The 17,662-nt window shown below is 36.6% G+C and overlaps 1 protein-coding gene and 1 pseudogene across 1 annotated transcript; both read right to left on the reverse strand.

Moving 5' to 3' along the window:
- Window positions 1–8,912: 8,912 nt before the first annotated feature.
- LOC131395118 (olfactory receptor 5AP2-like) lies at window positions 8,913–9,851 on the reverse strand. Its single transcript, XM_058526910.1, has one exon. It carries the CDS (start codon window positions 9,849–9,851, stop codon window positions 8,913–8,915), a length of 939 nt encoding a protein of 312 aa, XP_058382893.1.
- A 6,245-nt stretch (window positions 9,852–16,096) lies between these two features.
- On the reverse strand, window positions 16,097–17,071 carry LOC131395116 (olfactory receptor 5AP2-like; annotated as a pseudogene).
- Between the last annotated feature and the right edge of the window lie 591 nt (window positions 17,072–17,662).

Genomic DNA, 17,662 nt, shown 5'->3' on the forward strand with positions numbered 1-17,662 from the left:
ATTTTGTAAAAATGATGGGAGAAGACTTATAATGTATTTCTTGGTTACATTCCCTAGGGTATTTTAAAAACAATTCTAAAACATCCAATTAAAATAGTCTTTTTTCCTCAAGAGTATAACTTTATTTTGGTGCTTTGAGACCCTAGATTCTCCTTTGAGGCCAAAATTTCTACCTTACATTTGTGTACGCTGCTTGGTACCAAGTGCGTGAGATCTTTGGCACAGATAGAGAAATTAGTCATCATCTTTAAAAATATGGAAAGAGGGAAACATGGGTAGATAAGTTTTGTATTTTTGGTATAGTAAAGATGAGAGGATTCTCAACAGAAGTCTTCAATGTTTCTCTATAATCACTGAGGTTAGGTCATCTAATGAGAGTGAGGAGAAGGACGATGAAGTCAATGAAAGATTTGAGGAGCAGAAAGAGTGTGGAGGGCAAAAGGGTGACATAATCAATGGAAGGAAGTAGAAGCGCTGGTCAGGGGTGAGGACACTTTGGAGTGTGGACATTATGGATTTATACTGGAACAATCTGCCCCATTGAGTTAATTTCATCAACATGCTAGGAAGCAAAAATGAGTCTGAGAGCCAGGATCATTCATGAAATTGATGATTCTTAAAACTGGTGGTTTAGGAGGAGGGTTGAAATTAGAATAAAGAATATTTGAACATTGTTTGGTGCTGCATTTGTTAGAGAATAAAGAAATATAGAGATATTTTCACTAGTCTGTCCAGTGCACTAATAGTTCCAAGTCAATACAATCAAAGAAATCAAAGTGTAGTCTGACCAAGAGAAGCATCTCTGATTTTGTTAGTTCTCCAAATGATGCGTTACACTGTAAGAAATCAGTCATGAGATAAAGCTGTATATCAATGTCAAAATGTAGACAATTATCAACTCACCACATTTGAGAAGATTTGAGCATTACAATATTTTTTTTCAAATTGAAGTGAAAAGATTTCTCTATTTCAATTTTTATCTCAATTTGCTCCTGATTTCCTGCACAAATAAAATAATAAAATTTAAAGAATAAAATCTACTGCTAAATATTCCCTTGAAATAAAAGTTTCTTGTAAGATTGTAGAGCTAATCTTAGGATTGCAGAACCCTCATTTCCTGAGGCCTTAATGTGGAGATTTCTTGTTTTACATAAAAATAGTGGAAGATTTGACCTTTCTTTAAACAGAATGTCAGTTTTTAGTTTGAAGAAAATTTGTCCTAAAGTGATTCTGCATGTATGCATTTAAGTATTTTCTAATATACTTTAATATATAATAACATTGTAATAATCATAAGATTTACAAAAACTGTTCTTCAACAAGAAACAGGACTAGCTCTGTAGTAACTGAATGGGCAGGCAAAACGTAGTGAATTAGCATTTTTAGACTTGGAAGGGCAAGTACCCATACTTTTCAATATGGGATCACTTGATCAGAAGTCCGTACATAAGAAGTTGATGTTCATTTATTTGTACAGTAATGAATAAGATTAGAGGATCCAGACTTCACCTAAGTGTATAATACCAACTCAAAGAAGACTTTTACACATTCTTGTTTTACTTTCCTAGAAAGCCTTCAGAAGACTATGTAAATTATACTTGATGACATGAATTCCTTAGTTAATATCATTGTGCTTCAATTGCAATTACCAGTTGACGTGTGTCTGCTAAAAGGACACCTAGTGACTTAGCTACACAAATGTCACAATAGTCAGATAGTTGGAAACATCCTTCTGACACTGTAAGTTTCTTACTCGTACTGTTTTTGTGTGTGAGGAAGATCAGGCCTGAGCTAACATCCATGCCAATCCTCCTCTTTTTGCTGAGGAAGATTGGCCGTGGGCTAACATCTGTGCCCATGTTCCTCTACTATATATGGATCGCTGCCACAGCATGGCTTGACAAGCAGTGTGTTGGTGTGCGCCTGGGATCCAAACCTGCGAACCCTGGGCTGCCAAAGCGGAGCATGCGCACTTAACTGCTGCCCCACTCAGCCAGCCCGTTTTACTCGTATTTTTGTGATTATTCAATTGGCTATCTTTTTAAAGTTATAGTAGATTCAACATTGTACTGGAAATTCTAATCTATGTAATAAAATTATACAGATTGGCAAAAAAATAAAATTGTGTTATTTACAGATCACATGATAGTTTACATAGAATCTCCTCTTAAAATACAAAAAGAAATGTTAACTAGACTTATTGCGGTGATCATTTCTCAATAGATACTGATATTGAATCATTAAGTTGTACACCTGAAAATAAACTAAAATATAGATGCAAAAGAAAAGTTAAGAATATATTTCAGAAGGTGACATGATTAAAAGATCAATACACATAAATCATTTATATTATTATGTAAAAAACAACCACAACTGGCAAATAAAATATTTAAAATACCACTTATAATAACATCAAAAGCATAAACTACTTAGAAATAAATATAATAAAAACTGTGCAAGAGATACACACTGAAAATCACAAAACACTGCAGAGAGAAATTAAAGACCTAAATAATGGAGAGATATATCTCACTTGTAGATTGGAATGTTCTGTTGATGCAAATAATCCATAATTAATCTATAAGTAAAAATTGAGATGAGTTCATTATGAGCCAGACCTAAGGACCATCTAGCCCGGGAGAGTGCCTTCATGAAGGAAGGTAGAACTCCAAAGAAGTGAGGTGTACAGAGTGGTTATATACCGTCTTGGAACAAAGAGCATACTTCACATATGACAGGAATATCTCTTTCACAGTAGTCATGAGATTTCTTTGCTGGCACAGCAGGTCAGTGGTCATAAGGTGAACTCAGCAGATCCATAATTAATTCTTAGTTTCTGGGAGGAGATTCTTATCTTTAAAGAAAAACCAATATGGGGGGAAATTACATCCTTGTCTTTAAGGGCATCATTCTTGCCTTTGGGACATTGTAAATGTTTAAATCGGATGTATAATACATGCCCAACAGGCCACATCAGTCCTTTTTAGAAAAACAAGGCCAGGCCTAATTAGTTTTAAACCAAATGGTTGCCTCGTATACTCTAATATATCCCATTGCTTTTTATTTAGTTATCAATTCAATACTAAGTTGTCAATTCTTTCTAAATTGATCAATAGTTTTAATGCCAGTCCCGTCAACATTTTAGCAAGCTTATTTTTTCAAAAATCAATAAACTGATTATAGAATATATACACATATAAAAAAGACTTAGATTAGCCAACATCATTTTGAGAGAAAAGAAAAATTATTGAATGATCTACACTACCTAATTTCAAGAGTTAATAAGAATTTATAGTACTCAAAACAATGTGTGGATCTAAGGATAACAAATAGATTAATGGCACAAAATAAAGAATCCAGAAATATATCCACTCAGGTATAGTCAGTGGATTTTTGAACAAAGGTACAAAGGTATTTCAATGGGGAATGTTGATGGAACAATTGAATATCTGTATAGCAAAATTTAACTTTAATTCCTACATCGCATCATACTCCAATACTCCAATATTAATTTGATGTGGATCATGGAACTAAATGTAAATACTAAATTTACAAGTCCTCTAGGGAAAAGAAAATAGAAGACTGTCTTCATGATCTTGAGGTAACCAAAGATTTCTTAGGAAGGACAAAAAGGCATTAATTATGAAACAATAAATACATATTTTTTGTGTCATCATGTTTCAAAATGTGCACTCTTCAAAAATAGTGTTAAGATAATGAAAAGGCAAGCCACAGACTAGGAAAAACATTCCCATTAAGTAAATCTGACAAGAACTTGTATTCAGAATACATAAAGATCCTCCACAATTCACTGATTTAGCCGCCAATTAAATTTTAAAAAATCAAAGATGTGAACAGACACTTCACAAAAGAGGATATAAGAATATCCAATAATTACATGAAAAGAACTTCAGTACCTATAATTGTCAAGGAAATGCATATTTTAACTAAAATGGGATACTACTTCACAATCTCATCAATGGTAAGAATTAAAATGATTGACAGTGACAGTATGAGGCAACTGGATCCCTCATAATACACTACTTGATGGAATGTAAAATAATTCAACTACTTTGAAAACCGGCATTCTTTTTCTTAAAAAGTTACAATTTCTTAAAAATTTATGACCCAATAATTCCACTTTCAAGTATTTAACCTAGAGAAAAGAGGACAGATATCCACAAAGAAACTCAAATGTATATTAGCAGATTCATAGATAAACAAACTTTGATACATGCATATAACGGACTGCTATGTAGAAATAAAAATGAACAAGCTACTCACACACCTTAAATGAATCTCAAAAACATTATATGGAGATGGGACCCAACTTTCTGAATGGTAGAGTGATTGATACCAAACCTCTTAATCTCAAACTCCTGTGCCCGATGCACAGCAAGACAAACACAGAGACATTGGTACTTGGAGAAGGAAAAAGATCTATTCACATTGGCCAAAACAAGAAGGCAGGAGCCTGTGTTCACTCAAATCCGCCTCTCCAAGAACAGAAAGGAGGTTTTTCTAGAGCTAAGGGGCTCAGCAGGAGAAGCTCCAGAGAAACAAGGGGGTCACTCCCTCTAAGCCCCTGGGCAGTCTAACTTCTGGGCTTCAATGGCTGCTGAGGGCGCCCATCCAGCTATCTAGTGATCTCAACATTCCCGAAGGCATTCTATTTCTTCTGCAAAACCAGCTCACAAATCCTCAAGACCCCTGAGTCACCCCTCAAGTTAAACAGGAAAACAGCAAATTGGTTTACTATCTACAGTAACCCTCAGACACTGGGCTTCATGGTGACCTCTCAAAACCCGCTCCTCCATGAAAGCAAGGAGAACACAGGCAAAAGTTATCTAAAACAACTTTTTCAGAATGCTGGAAATCAACCAAGGGCTGGCAGAATCTTAGAAGTATTTAGTCTGGAAAAGTGACAGAATCTTGCTAAAACAAGTGAGCTTCTTGGCAGTTTTTACTTGTCCTATTCCCACGCCCTCTCCCCAGCTGTATAGTAGCATTGAAAACTGGAATTGTGATCACGTGGTTTTGCACATTTGTCAAACTGCACACTTAAAATTTGTACATTTTATTGTGAGTAAATTTGTCTCCATAAATTATGATTTAAAGATAAATTTTGCTTTCCTCAGAGTCAAGCAGATCACATTACTCACTGGTTGTTTAATACTGAGGTACTGATTAAAAAACACAACACAGCACAATGTTATAAGGGCTCTTTCATACTAGAGATTAATGCAAACTGAAGGCTTAAACATTGAAAGCTAAAGTTTTCCTCAAACCCGTTCTTCACTAGAACTTTTTTTTAACAAGTACATCAAAAATGGAATCCAGAAAGCTATATGGTTTATCTTTTATCTCTTCTCTTTTCTTTGTTCCCAGTGTCACTGAAGCCTGGGGTGTGGTGGGGGGAGGTGGAAAGAAGAAGAAGAAGGGGAGAAGGAGGAGGAATAGGAGGAAGAGAAGGGGGAGGGGGAAGAGAGGTAGTCAGATGGAGAGTTTTAAACAGTGAACAGGGGTTGTCAAGGCAACTATTCATGGGCCTTCTCCGTGGAGACAGGGCCGCAAAGAGTGTTCACCCAGGTTGATGGGACCAATGAATTTCTAAATCTATCCATCACACACATTGCACAGTCTTTGAGAATTAGGTACACTGAAACATCAGTATAATAAGTAAAGATGATATTTCTATGTTGGTTAGGCAGTCTGACATAAGCAGAAAGAAGAAAACACATGAAACTCAAATCTAGGCACTATAGAAAAACCAAAGGACCAACAGCTGCATTTTCCAAGTTTTAGCCTAAAAGTCATGTCTTCTGTAATGCCTTATGGCTTGATTTTTTCCTGATCCTCTGTTCCATAAAGAGGGTCTAGTGGTTAGTTTAGTCCAAAAGTTTATGTGTAACAATTACAAACATACTAAGAAGCTTTTGACTCCTGGGTTTTGTTTTTAAATATATGAGAATAAGTAGGCAGTCAGCAGACTTAATAAGCCAAAATGTACTGACTTTAATACTGCTAGTTGGAGGGCCCCTGACCATTTCAGTATGTGAAAAGCAATCTCACGTCAATCACTTTCAATATAATATTGATCATCATTGCAATCCCATGTGCTAAAAACACTGCACATACTTGCATTTTTCTATCAGCGGAATTCTAAGCACTATGATAGGCAGTGTTGCAAATATGTTTGAAAAAAGGAATCTACAAATTGCATCACATGGAAAAACATCTAACCCATCTACCAATAACGTTAACACTAGTTTTAATGTTCTTATTGTGGTATAAATAGCATATAGCATCACTGCCTAAACTAGGAGTTTGCAAATAAAATGAGCAGTGGATAAGCAAGGAATTTAATGTTACTGAGTAAATGTACAGTGGACTGCAGTAGCTATTGTAGAGTAAGATTTCTTCTGATAATTCATGACCCCACCCTTACCACCAACATACACACACAAAGGCAAATACATACACCTCTACACAATGAAGTTTTGAGCCATTTCAGGTAATAGCTGTCCTTTCTAAAGAGACAGAGCCTTGCCTGTAATGCAATCATCCTAAAAGTATGCAAACTTGAGACCATCATGTGAAAAGTCTGTGAAAGAGAATAAATGAATCCATAATGAGAGAGGAAATGAGAGACAGAGAGATAAAGAGACAGAGAGACAGAGAGAGAGACATGGTGGCACAGAGAATTCCAGGTCTATGTTAGTTTGAATTAACTTTGTGTCATTCACTGAAAAGGTCCTGAAGACTCTATTACTATATGTTGAAATCACATTTACTTTATGTAAAATGAAAGATATAGGACACCGAAATATCATCTGCTTATTAAAACGTTTTGTTTCAAAGAAGATAGGACATCTTGTTTTAAAAAGAATAGAACACTATCCAACAGATCATCCAGCCGGATATAAGATAACTTTTCTTTTCTAATATTAACTTTTTGAAATTGTGGTTATTGAATACTTTCAGTTCCAGATGCCAGAAGCAACATTTTGTCTTCCCACACCCTGTGCCTTCCATTGGAGTGATTCTTTTTTTTTAATTAATTTATTTATTTTATTGATGTTTTCATAGTTTTTAACATTGTGAAATCTTGGGTTGTACATTTTTGTGGAATGATTCTTTTTTAATCTGAAAACTTTTATTGATGATTATAAAGACATGGAGGCAAAGTTAGATATTAAGAGGTTTATTTTCTCAAGGAGTGCTCAGTCTATGTTAGGAAACATTACACAGCATTTCTGTGATTTGTTTCTGTGACTAAGAGCTTGATTAGTGTTGCAATATCTTTAGAATCACAGGAATGGGCATGTGTAACTGTTTGGGAAGGATGAAGAAGGGTTAGGGACAATCAAAAAGGAGATTATATTTGTGCTGTGTCTTAAAATGTGAAGAGCTCTCCATAAAAATAACTACAAGATGGACAAAAACCATTGGATTAGCAAAAAAATTATGTGTTTTTAATACACAGTGCCTGAAAAGCAGAGTAAAAGAGGATTAAATTGTAAGATCTGGGTTTAATTTCTTATCAAAAACCATAGGCTGTAGCTGAAAGCAAAATTATTCCTTAGTCTCTTTTAAATGGCTACTTTTCGATTAGGATGACAATCAGTCTTTCGATGAGAAAGGGATATAGTAGGATCACACTTAGTATATTTTACTGAATTCTGACCAGTTTAAAACATTCATGTTCACATGTCAGTGGTCACTGTAAAGAAAATCCAGTCCTACTGGGGAGATATCCCAGTTATGAAAATACTGGTCAAACCAGGGGAAAGCTTCAAAGTTGTTACAATCAAATTGCAACCAGCAGTAAAATAGAGAGGTATGGTTAACTGCTAAGGCATCAGGGAAAAGATATCCATCTTTTTTTTTTTTTTTTTTATGTTTCAACATATGAATTTTTTTTATTTATTTATTTTTTTAATTTTTTAATTTTTTGTTTATTGCAGTAACATTGGTTTATAACATTGTAAAAATTTCAGGTGTACATCATTGTACTTCTATTTCTGCATGGACTACATCATGTTCACCACCAAAATACTAATTACAACCCATCACCACACACATGTACTGAATTATCCCTTTCACCCTCCTCCCTCCCCCCTTCCCCTCTGGTAACCACCAATCCAATCTCTGTCCCTATGTGTTTGTTTATTGTTGTTATTATCTACTACTTCTTGCTCTAGCTCTTTAAGTGTAAACTGCTTACCCATTCAAAGATCAAGCCACATGACACTTTATTTTCAGAGATTATGAAGAATTCCTCTTTTCTAAGCCCCAGAAACTTCCATTCCATGATCCTTGGTGTTTTTGCTCTGTGATTCCCCCTTGCATTTACCCTGTGGTTTGTTCCCATTACTCCCTCAGCGGTCTAGATCACTTGTCTAGGTTAGAAACACTTGACTTCAGCACTTCTAACCAGGATTTAGTTCTGATGTTTCTCTCTAGTTCACTGGGGACAAGAGGCAGTCTCTAAGCCCTGTTTCAGTCCTCTGGCCATATTCTAGTTCAGTCTACTCCCTATCTCCTGTCCTCTGTCAGTTACATGCACCACCAACCACTGAGGGAGTCACCGAATGGGGGACAAAATGGGGTCATTCCTCCTGCCACTCAGTATTTTCTCTTTCAGCTGCTTTTAGACTGGGTTTTATACCTCTGAACAGGGAGTTGAAATGTGATATTTGTTTATTTTCAAGCATAGAGGTTCTGTGGAATAAATGGGATTTATACAGAGTGATCATATTCCTCAGGATGCTTAGGACATTTGGTCCAACTCCACTATCAAAAAAATAAAAGAAACCTCATGACAGAATGAAATGGAGCCCGGGTCAGTGGAGGTGGGTTTGGTCACTTCTAGGTTCCCTCAGAGTCCTTAATCCCATGCTTTGATGATTCTAAGTACAAAAGTAAAAAGAGATTGCATTAAAAATTTTACCTAAGGAAGCTTTGACCTCCTTGTTTCTCAGACTGTAGATGAGAGGATTCAACATTTGGATGACCACTGTATAAAACACAGATACCACTTTGTCTTGGTCCATTGAGTAGCTGGAGCTGGGGCGCAGATACATGAACAGGATTGTGCCAAAGAAGATGGTGACCACCATCAAGTGGGAAGCACAGGTGGAAAAGGCTTTGCGCCTCCCCTCAGCAGAATGGATCCTCAAGATGGCAATGAGGACGTAGAGATAAGAAATTACAATAATCACAAGGCAGCTCAGCTCATTAAAACTGGCAAAAGCAAAAATGACAATCTCATTGACATGTGTATCAGAACAAGAGAGTTTCAGGAGGGGTGGAGTGTCACAGAAAAAGTGGTTGATGACATTTGAGTGGCAGAAAGACAGTTGGAAGGTGAAGCCAGTGTGAATGGCAGCATTCATAAAGCCTGCAAGGTATGTGGCCAACACCAGGAGGACGTTAAGATGGGGGGACATAGTGACTGTGTAAAGGAGAGGCTTGCAAATGGCCACGTAACGGTCATAGGCCATCACGGCCAACAGGAAGCCCTCAATGCCAGCAAAGGAACCAAAAAAGAAGAATTGTGAGGCACATTCATTAAATGAAATGACTGGGTTCTCCACCCACAAATTCACTAGCATCTTAGGGCTAACAACAGAAGAATAACAAAAGTCAACAAGGGACAAGTTACTGAGGAAAAAGTACATTGGAGTGTGGAGACGTGGGTCAGTCTTGATTAATAGGATCATGCCAAGATTGCCAAGCACAGTGATCATATAGACAACTAGAAACACCAGAAAAAGAAGGCACTGTAGCTCTGGATGATCCCTGAATCCCAGGAGAATAAATTCAGTCACTGTTGTGTGGTTGCTCATACCTTTGTCTCAGAATGGATGATTCATTTGCTAGGATAAGAAAGAAACCGAGAAAGTAAATTGTACAAAAAAATACCAGAAAAATCATAATTCATTCTCTGCTAAAAGTAAGATTACTTCTAAGACGTCCTGACAACATGTGTATTAAACCTCTTTATTTTCTTATTATAGTAAAAAGAAGACAAGAGTCCTTAAGTTAACTCAGTAATCTATTTTATTTAAAAATGAATGTGTGTGTGTGTGTGTGTGTGTGTGTGTGGCGGGGGTGATGATCAACTGCTATTTGTCCATATCCTAACTTAACTCCCACCTTTTCTCTCATCCTCCCTTGATCCTTTTTCTTTCACCATTTATCATAGAATCCAATTCCTTTGCATTTGCCTTGGCAATTAAACATCTGATACCGTTGAATATATTAGCTATATCCAATTCTGTTGTACTTGTTTTTTTCTTAAGCCCACTCTAATCAGGCTTTCACTCCATCACTCCATGGAAATTACTCTTGTCAAAGTCATCAGGGTCTTTATTTTGCCAACTGCAGTGGTCAATTCTGTGTGCTCATCTTTTTGATCTATCAATAACATTTGACCGAGTTGATTGCTTACTACTCCTTGAAAGACTGTCTTCTCTGATCTTCCAAGGCACCAGGCTCTGAGTTTTCCTCCTACCATACAGGTTGCTCCTCCTCAGTCTTCTTTGCTTATTCCTCCTCTCTCTCTGACTCTTAAGTTTGGAGTAGCTCAGAGCTCAGTCCTTGATCCTCTTCTTTTTTCTATTTACACTCTACCTTGGTGATCTTATTCGGTCTTACAGCTTTAAACACCATCTATATACCTACAACTCCTGAATTTAGATCTCTAACCCTGAGCTCTTTTCCAAAGTCCAGACTTATAATTCAAAAGCTTACTCACATCTCCGTGTGAGTATCAAATAGCTATTTAACATGACCTAAAACTGAATTCCTCTTGCCCTTCCTTAATTTGCTCCAAACACAGTATTTCCTGTCTCAGGTCAATGGCAACTCTATACTTCCATTTGCTCAGATGAAATTAAACAAACAGACAAATAATTATTGGAGAAATTGTTCTCTTCTCTTTTTCACACACTCCAAAACCAGTCAACTAGGTAATTATATTGGCTTCTACCTTCAAAATGTCTATATCAATAAGCCAACTACCTCCTGCCACCTTTATTCCTACCACCAAGGCCCAAGCCATCATCATCTTTCACTTAGATTACTGCAAAAGTCGTTTAACTGAACTTTCTGTCTCTAAAATCATCTAAAATACTACCCTATAAAATAACCACTTTAAAAAGTTTGTAGCCATTTTGTAGAGCTCTATGTTGTGCATATATATACCAACACACTTTCATCATGTATGTAACAAATACATAATTTAACATCAATGAAAGTATATCCTATATGATATATATGATCCTATATATGTGTATATATGTATACCAATGTGTATGTATATACGTATGTATACATACATATACATATATATATATACTCACACACACAAGATGAAGGCTGAAAACTGCAGTTATTTTCTCATTTTGTTCATTTAAGAGCATAAAATTATTTTATTTAATGCCCTTTAGAGTGCATTAATATGCCAGGTGTTTTGGCACTCTTTCTACACAAAATTAATTAAATTTCCACATTTTTCACACACACATACATATATATATAGATACATACATACACATAGATATACATGTGTTCGTACATTCCTGTATGTATGCATACGCATATGTTGAATATTCTACAAAATTCTTGTCTGTTATTAGTGATCCTAAATCCCTCACAAGCCATGTTCATTTAGTTGGTAACACTAAGTTCAGTCTTTCAGACATAATCCAATTGAGATGTTTAGTCTTAATTTCTTGAATGTTTTTCTGAGTCCTCTTGGAAACTTTCTATATCTGAACACTTTGAGATAATTTAAATCATCTTACCTTTTGTCCTTCTGAAATATTCTCCAGATGTGGTAGTGTTTATTAGCATAATTCTGTTTTATTTATTGGTTTTTGGAGAAATATAAGTTTTATGTCTTACAGTGTGAAATTTATAGCTTTGATGAAAATAGAAGTGGCATAACAGATTCAGCTATGACAGAATTAAGACATGGTTAATCAATGCAACAAAGAATAGAATCTGAGGTAGAAGCTCAGCCTTTTTAAAGCTGTGATCATTCACTTGAGATTTAGTCTCTGCAAAACACTAAACAGTCTAAAACTTGAAATGTGCTAATCCAAAATTAAAACATGCATTTATTTTTCACTGAGATAATTAAACTGCATTCTCCCCAGTGAACCATTTATACCCTGGAGAGTAACTGAGGCATTTAGAGAAGTGCAGAAACCATTTCAAGATCCTGAGACTCCATTGAGTAAGACCTTGAATTAAATGCCACAGGACTAACCAGATCCAGCCTACAAACTTCAGAATCTCACTTAAAATATGATCCATACTCATTTCTAATAGAATATGGCTCTCACTGCATTCATTAATTAGTTCTTTCAACACATACTTAGTGAATTTGTTTTATGGAGCATATAGTATCCTTGGTACTGGTAGAGTAGCCAACAAAATCAATCTTGTTCATTCCTTTGTGCAGCTTACAGTCTGGAGTTGGGGGAAAACAGTTCTTACAGGGTGACATGAAAAAGCAAACTCTAAAGCCCATTTGTGAGCTACAAGTCTTATTTGATCTGCTACTTTTTTCCAAACACCTTCCTGATTGCACTTCTTTCCCTCCTTTCATTTGCTCACTCTGGTACACATATACTTGTCTCCTTACTATTCTTTTTTTTTTTTTTTAAAGATTTTATTTATTTATCTTTCCCCCAAAGCCCCAGTAGATAGTTGTCTGTCATAGCTGCACATCCTTCTAGTCGCTGTATGTAGGACGCGGCCTCAGCATGGCCAGAGGAGCGGTGCGTCGGTGCGCACTCGGAATCCGAACCCGGGCTGCCGGCAGTGGAGCGCACACTTAACCACTAAGCCACGGGGCCGGCCCACCTTACTATCCTTTTAACAAACCAAGGAGGATCTTGCCTCAGGGACTTTGTATGTACTGTAAGTACACCTGGAATGCTCTTCCATGGACATTCATATGCTGTTATCCTTATTCAGGCTTTGCTCAAAAGTTATTTCCACAGAGAGCTGTTTTCTGATGCCGCCACTCCCTATTCTATTGCCTACTTTATTTTTCTTCAAAGCACCACTCACATCCATGTCAAACACACAGACACATATCCCTATGCACACAAAAATGCACATTTGGTATAGAAAAGTCTTCCACACTTGAACATAAGTTTAATCAGATCACTGTCAGTTTTCTTACCTGTTGTATCTCCAGGAGTTGTTACATGCTATTTTTTCCATTAATAATTTTTTAACAACTTTACTGAGGTATGCACATGTGCAAACTCATCAGAGTATATACATTAAATACATGCAGTTTTTTGTATATTGATGAATAATTTTTGAGTGGATTATGAGTAAATAAAGATATAAAAGGTGTCAGTTTTCTTGTTCCAAGCACAAACTAAGGAAGTATAACAGAAAATACCATTTATAACTTAACATGGAAATGGATAGCCCAATCATGCATAGATATGAAGCTAAGATACAGACCCTCCTAGTAGTACAAAAAGTATGATTATTTATAGATGGCTGAGTATGATAACTAAGAAAAACTAATTTCTTAATCTTGTCATGTGTCCAAAGTCCCTAGATGCCAGGATGTCAATTCAATATACAAATCTGGAACTCAGGTGAGAGGTGAGGGCTGGAGATATAGATTTTGGAATCATTGCAGACTTCCATCTGCACTTGGATGCAGATGGAAAACCAAGGTACTGATGAACCAATGTTAAGGATTAAGTCTTTGGCTCCAAGATTTGGAGACCAGCAGGAGGACGAGGAGGAAGAGCCATCAAAGTTATCTGGGGAGAAATGACTGTGGAGGGAGAAGGAAAGCCAGAAGATTGAGGTGATATAGAAATCTAGAAAGGGGTGCTTTTTGGGTAGCTGAAGGAATTATCCATGGCAAATCCTCCTGAGATATCAATTAAAGGTAAGATAGAAGAGCAATGTTTACATGCACTAGTGTTAAGATCTCATGTGTCCTTGACAAGATTAGGTTCAATGGAGAGGCAGTGCAGAAATACAGTTGGAACTCATTAAGGAATATGAGGAAGTAGAGACAATGACTAGAGGTAGTTCTTTTGAAAAGATTAATTTTAAAGGGAGCAGAGAAATAAGTTGGTAACTGGATGGGACTTTCAGCCAAGGAAATCATTAAGAAGGGTTGCACTAGATAATATTTGTAAACAAATGAGACTATTCCAGTGGAGTTGGAGAAACTGATGCTTGGGGAGAGTCAAGATATATTTTCTGAAGTAAAGTTTGTGGAACGCTCCAAAGGTGTGAAAGAACTGGTCTTAGGTAGAAGCAAGGATACATTTTCTATTATTACAGGTGGGAAGAAAAGCATATGTATAAAGATTTTGAGGTGGTGAGATGTGGATGGTCTTATCTAATTGTCTATATTTTGGAAGATGAAGTGTGAGGCAAGAGCAGAAACAGAGAGTAGAGTGCTGAGGGGTTTTCTCTAATTCCACTAAGCAGCTTAAGTGGAGGACAGAGAGAAGAAACAATTAAGTTTGACTAAGTCAGGATTTAATCAGATGAATAGAATGGAGAGAAAGTATAACCATGGAATTGAGGGTGATTGAGAATGACTCATTATATGATGGACCATGAAACTCAATTGGGCAATGAGTGAAATGCGGATATGAGTGTAGTGATGAATAATGATAAAGTGCCACTTTTCTTAGACTGCTGAATAATAAGCAGTTAAGGGATGAATATTATAGTAGATGAATTAAAATAAAAGGGAACATGAAGGAATATGACAGCCATGATACAATTTTGAATGTCTTTGAAAGAAACTTTGGTTAACAGTTGAAAGTGGAAGTTATAGGGAGATGGGAGGTCTGTTCAGAGTGGACAGGATGAGTTAACTCCTCCTTTGTGGTTTTTAGCAAATATTTCAGGGGTGAGGAGGTCTCACTTGGAGCATGCAGGCCACTGGTGTTCTACGTCATGGTTTGCAGTGGATAGTGGAACAGAAAGAAATAGAGAGTAGACATTTACCTGATTCCAAAACATTAGGCTTCCTTCAACATGCCATCTCATCAAAAAAGTTTGTTTCCCCACTATTCCAAAGTTGACATACCCCCATCCCACTAAAATGAGCAACAGATAGATAATTTAATTTGATACATGTTGATTGAAAACTATGTGAACTTGGGAAGTGTAGAGATAAAAACTTAAAGTACATTGATTTCTACCCTCAAAATATTCCAAATTGATTCACAAGATCAGTAAAATTTTCCCGTTATTACTGTGGTACCCACATTGATAAAACTCTCTTGTATCTTACTTGGTACTCTTGACATACATGTGAGTGGAATAGTGCTATTATTTATAATAGATGCTGTAGTACACCACCCAGATTTGCCTTTCAGGGTCGAAGTATTTATTTCCCCAGCTTCTAAGTGTATTGGCAACTGACACTTCACAGCTGAGTTCTGCTCTTGGAATTGTCTCTGCTGAAAGACATTACCACGCCCAATATTATACCCCCTCCCGTTGGGTGACCCATATCCAAATCTTGTCATTATGAAAGTACAAAACTGGTTATTATGGCCCTTTTTCATAACTTGGGATATCTATGAAGGACCATCTCAGCTCCAGAGCTCCTTGTGGAATTGGTTGATCACTGTGTTGCTACTTCGTCACATTCAACTTCTTCTACCCAGCCCTGCTTCCCTTACTCTCTTACAGGTATCGTTCCTGATAACACTCTCCAATAAACTTCCCTCATACAAATATCTGTCTCAGAGCCTGTTTTCCCAGATCCCAATCAAAGACACCAATGTATATATAAAAATAACTAACATTAAGAAAAGCTAAATATCAAAATTGGAACTTAAACCCATATTAGCTAATTCCGTGTATTTTGGTACTTTACCAGACACCACTCTCTCCGCTGTGTTGATTCATCATATGGGCCTAAGGATACACATCTAAGACACTGGAAGATTAAGAAGTAGACTTCATTTTAAACAATCTACATTAACACAGAGAAAAAACTTAAGTAATCAGACAATAAAATTAATATGAAACATATTTTCTTCTACATAACAGGATGGTGTGTAACATGCCTTTATAGTAGGTGTTTCTGTAAGATCTTTTCTAGGGCCCCTTTCATATCCTTATTTTTCAAACTGTAGATGAGAGGATTTAGCACAGGGATCACTACCATATAAAAGACAGAGACAATCTTGTTCTGCTCCATTGAGTAGCAAGACCTAGAGCACAAATACATGAAGAGAATTGTCCCAAATAATAGGGTGACAGCCATGAGGTGGGAGGCACAAGTGGAGAAAGCTTTGTGCCTGCCCTCTAATGAAGGCATCCTCAAGATGGTAATGAGGATACACAGATAGGAAATGAGGACAATCATAACACAGCTGATGACAGTAAAACTGGAGAAAGCCATGATCACGATGCCATTGATGTGGGTGTCAAAGCAAGAGAGTTTGAGTATAGGTGGGATGTCACAGTAAAAATGGTTGATCCTTCTAGAGCCACAAAATGATAATCTGAGAGTCATTCCCATGTGTATGGCTGCATTTCCAAAGCCTGCTAGGAATGAGGTAGCTAACTCAGTCTCATGAGAATGAGAGTTATCTCACATGAGAGTCATTCTCACATGAGAACTGGGTATAGCAGAGGTTCCAAATGGCTGCATAGTGGTCATATGCCATCATGGCCAAAAGGAAGCATTCAGTCTCCACGAAGGAGCCAAAGAAGTAGAATTGGGCAACACCTCCATTGAAAGAAATGGCCTTATTCTCAGCCACAAGGTTCACCAGCATCTTAGGCGTGACGGAAGAAGAGCAAGAGGCAGCAACAAAGGAGAGGCTGCTGAGAAAGAAGTACATGGGAGTGTGGAGACAGGGATCAATCTTAATTAACACAATCAGCCCAAATTACGCACCATGATTGCCATATAAATTAACAGAAACAATCCTAAGAGGACAACTTGGAGATCTGAATTGTCCGAGAGTCCTAAGAGGATAAATTCTGTCCCTTCTGTTTGATTCCTACCTTAACCCTCTTTCATATATCCGATCATCTGAGCTGCAATAAGACAGAAGATGGAACATGGCATTTGGTCAGATGAATACATGACAGAGCTATGAACATCTTTTTACTGACGTAGACATGTACAAATTCTAACAGAAGAGTGCAAAGTGAAAAACACAGTAAAAAGTGTATTGGCCTTGATGTCAAATCAAAAGACTGTGTCTGAGTTCTAGGTGTGCTGTCTACTAACTAAGGACCTTGAAATAAGTGACATAATATCCATTAACTAAGATTAAGTCTGGTATTAACTATTTATTGAATAGTTACAGGAGCTTATTCCTATGATGTATTTCTCTTCCTTATTTATGGTAAATAAATTAATTGTTAAATAAGGAAACTAGAAGTCTGGGCTGTGAAGATCGCTTCTTATTGTGTATTCATTTGCATAACATATTGTAATAATTACCACAAACATATATTATTTTTCAATATAAAATCATAAAACACACCAATAAACAGTATAACCATTCCCAAATGCAGATGGCAGATTGCTTTTTATCATGATGTAAAAGGGAGTAAATAAAATTCCACAAGCCTTTTCAATTTTTTAACTTAAAATTATGTATATTTAAGGTGTACA

This window comes from Diceros bicornis, chromosome 31 (genome assembly GCF_020826845.1).
Source record: "Diceros bicornis minor isolate mBicDic1 chromosome 31, mDicBic1.mat.cur, whole genome shotgun sequence".
NCBI classification, from domain to species: Eukaryota; Metazoa; Chordata; class Mammalia; order Perissodactyla; family Rhinocerotidae; genus Diceros; species Diceros bicornis.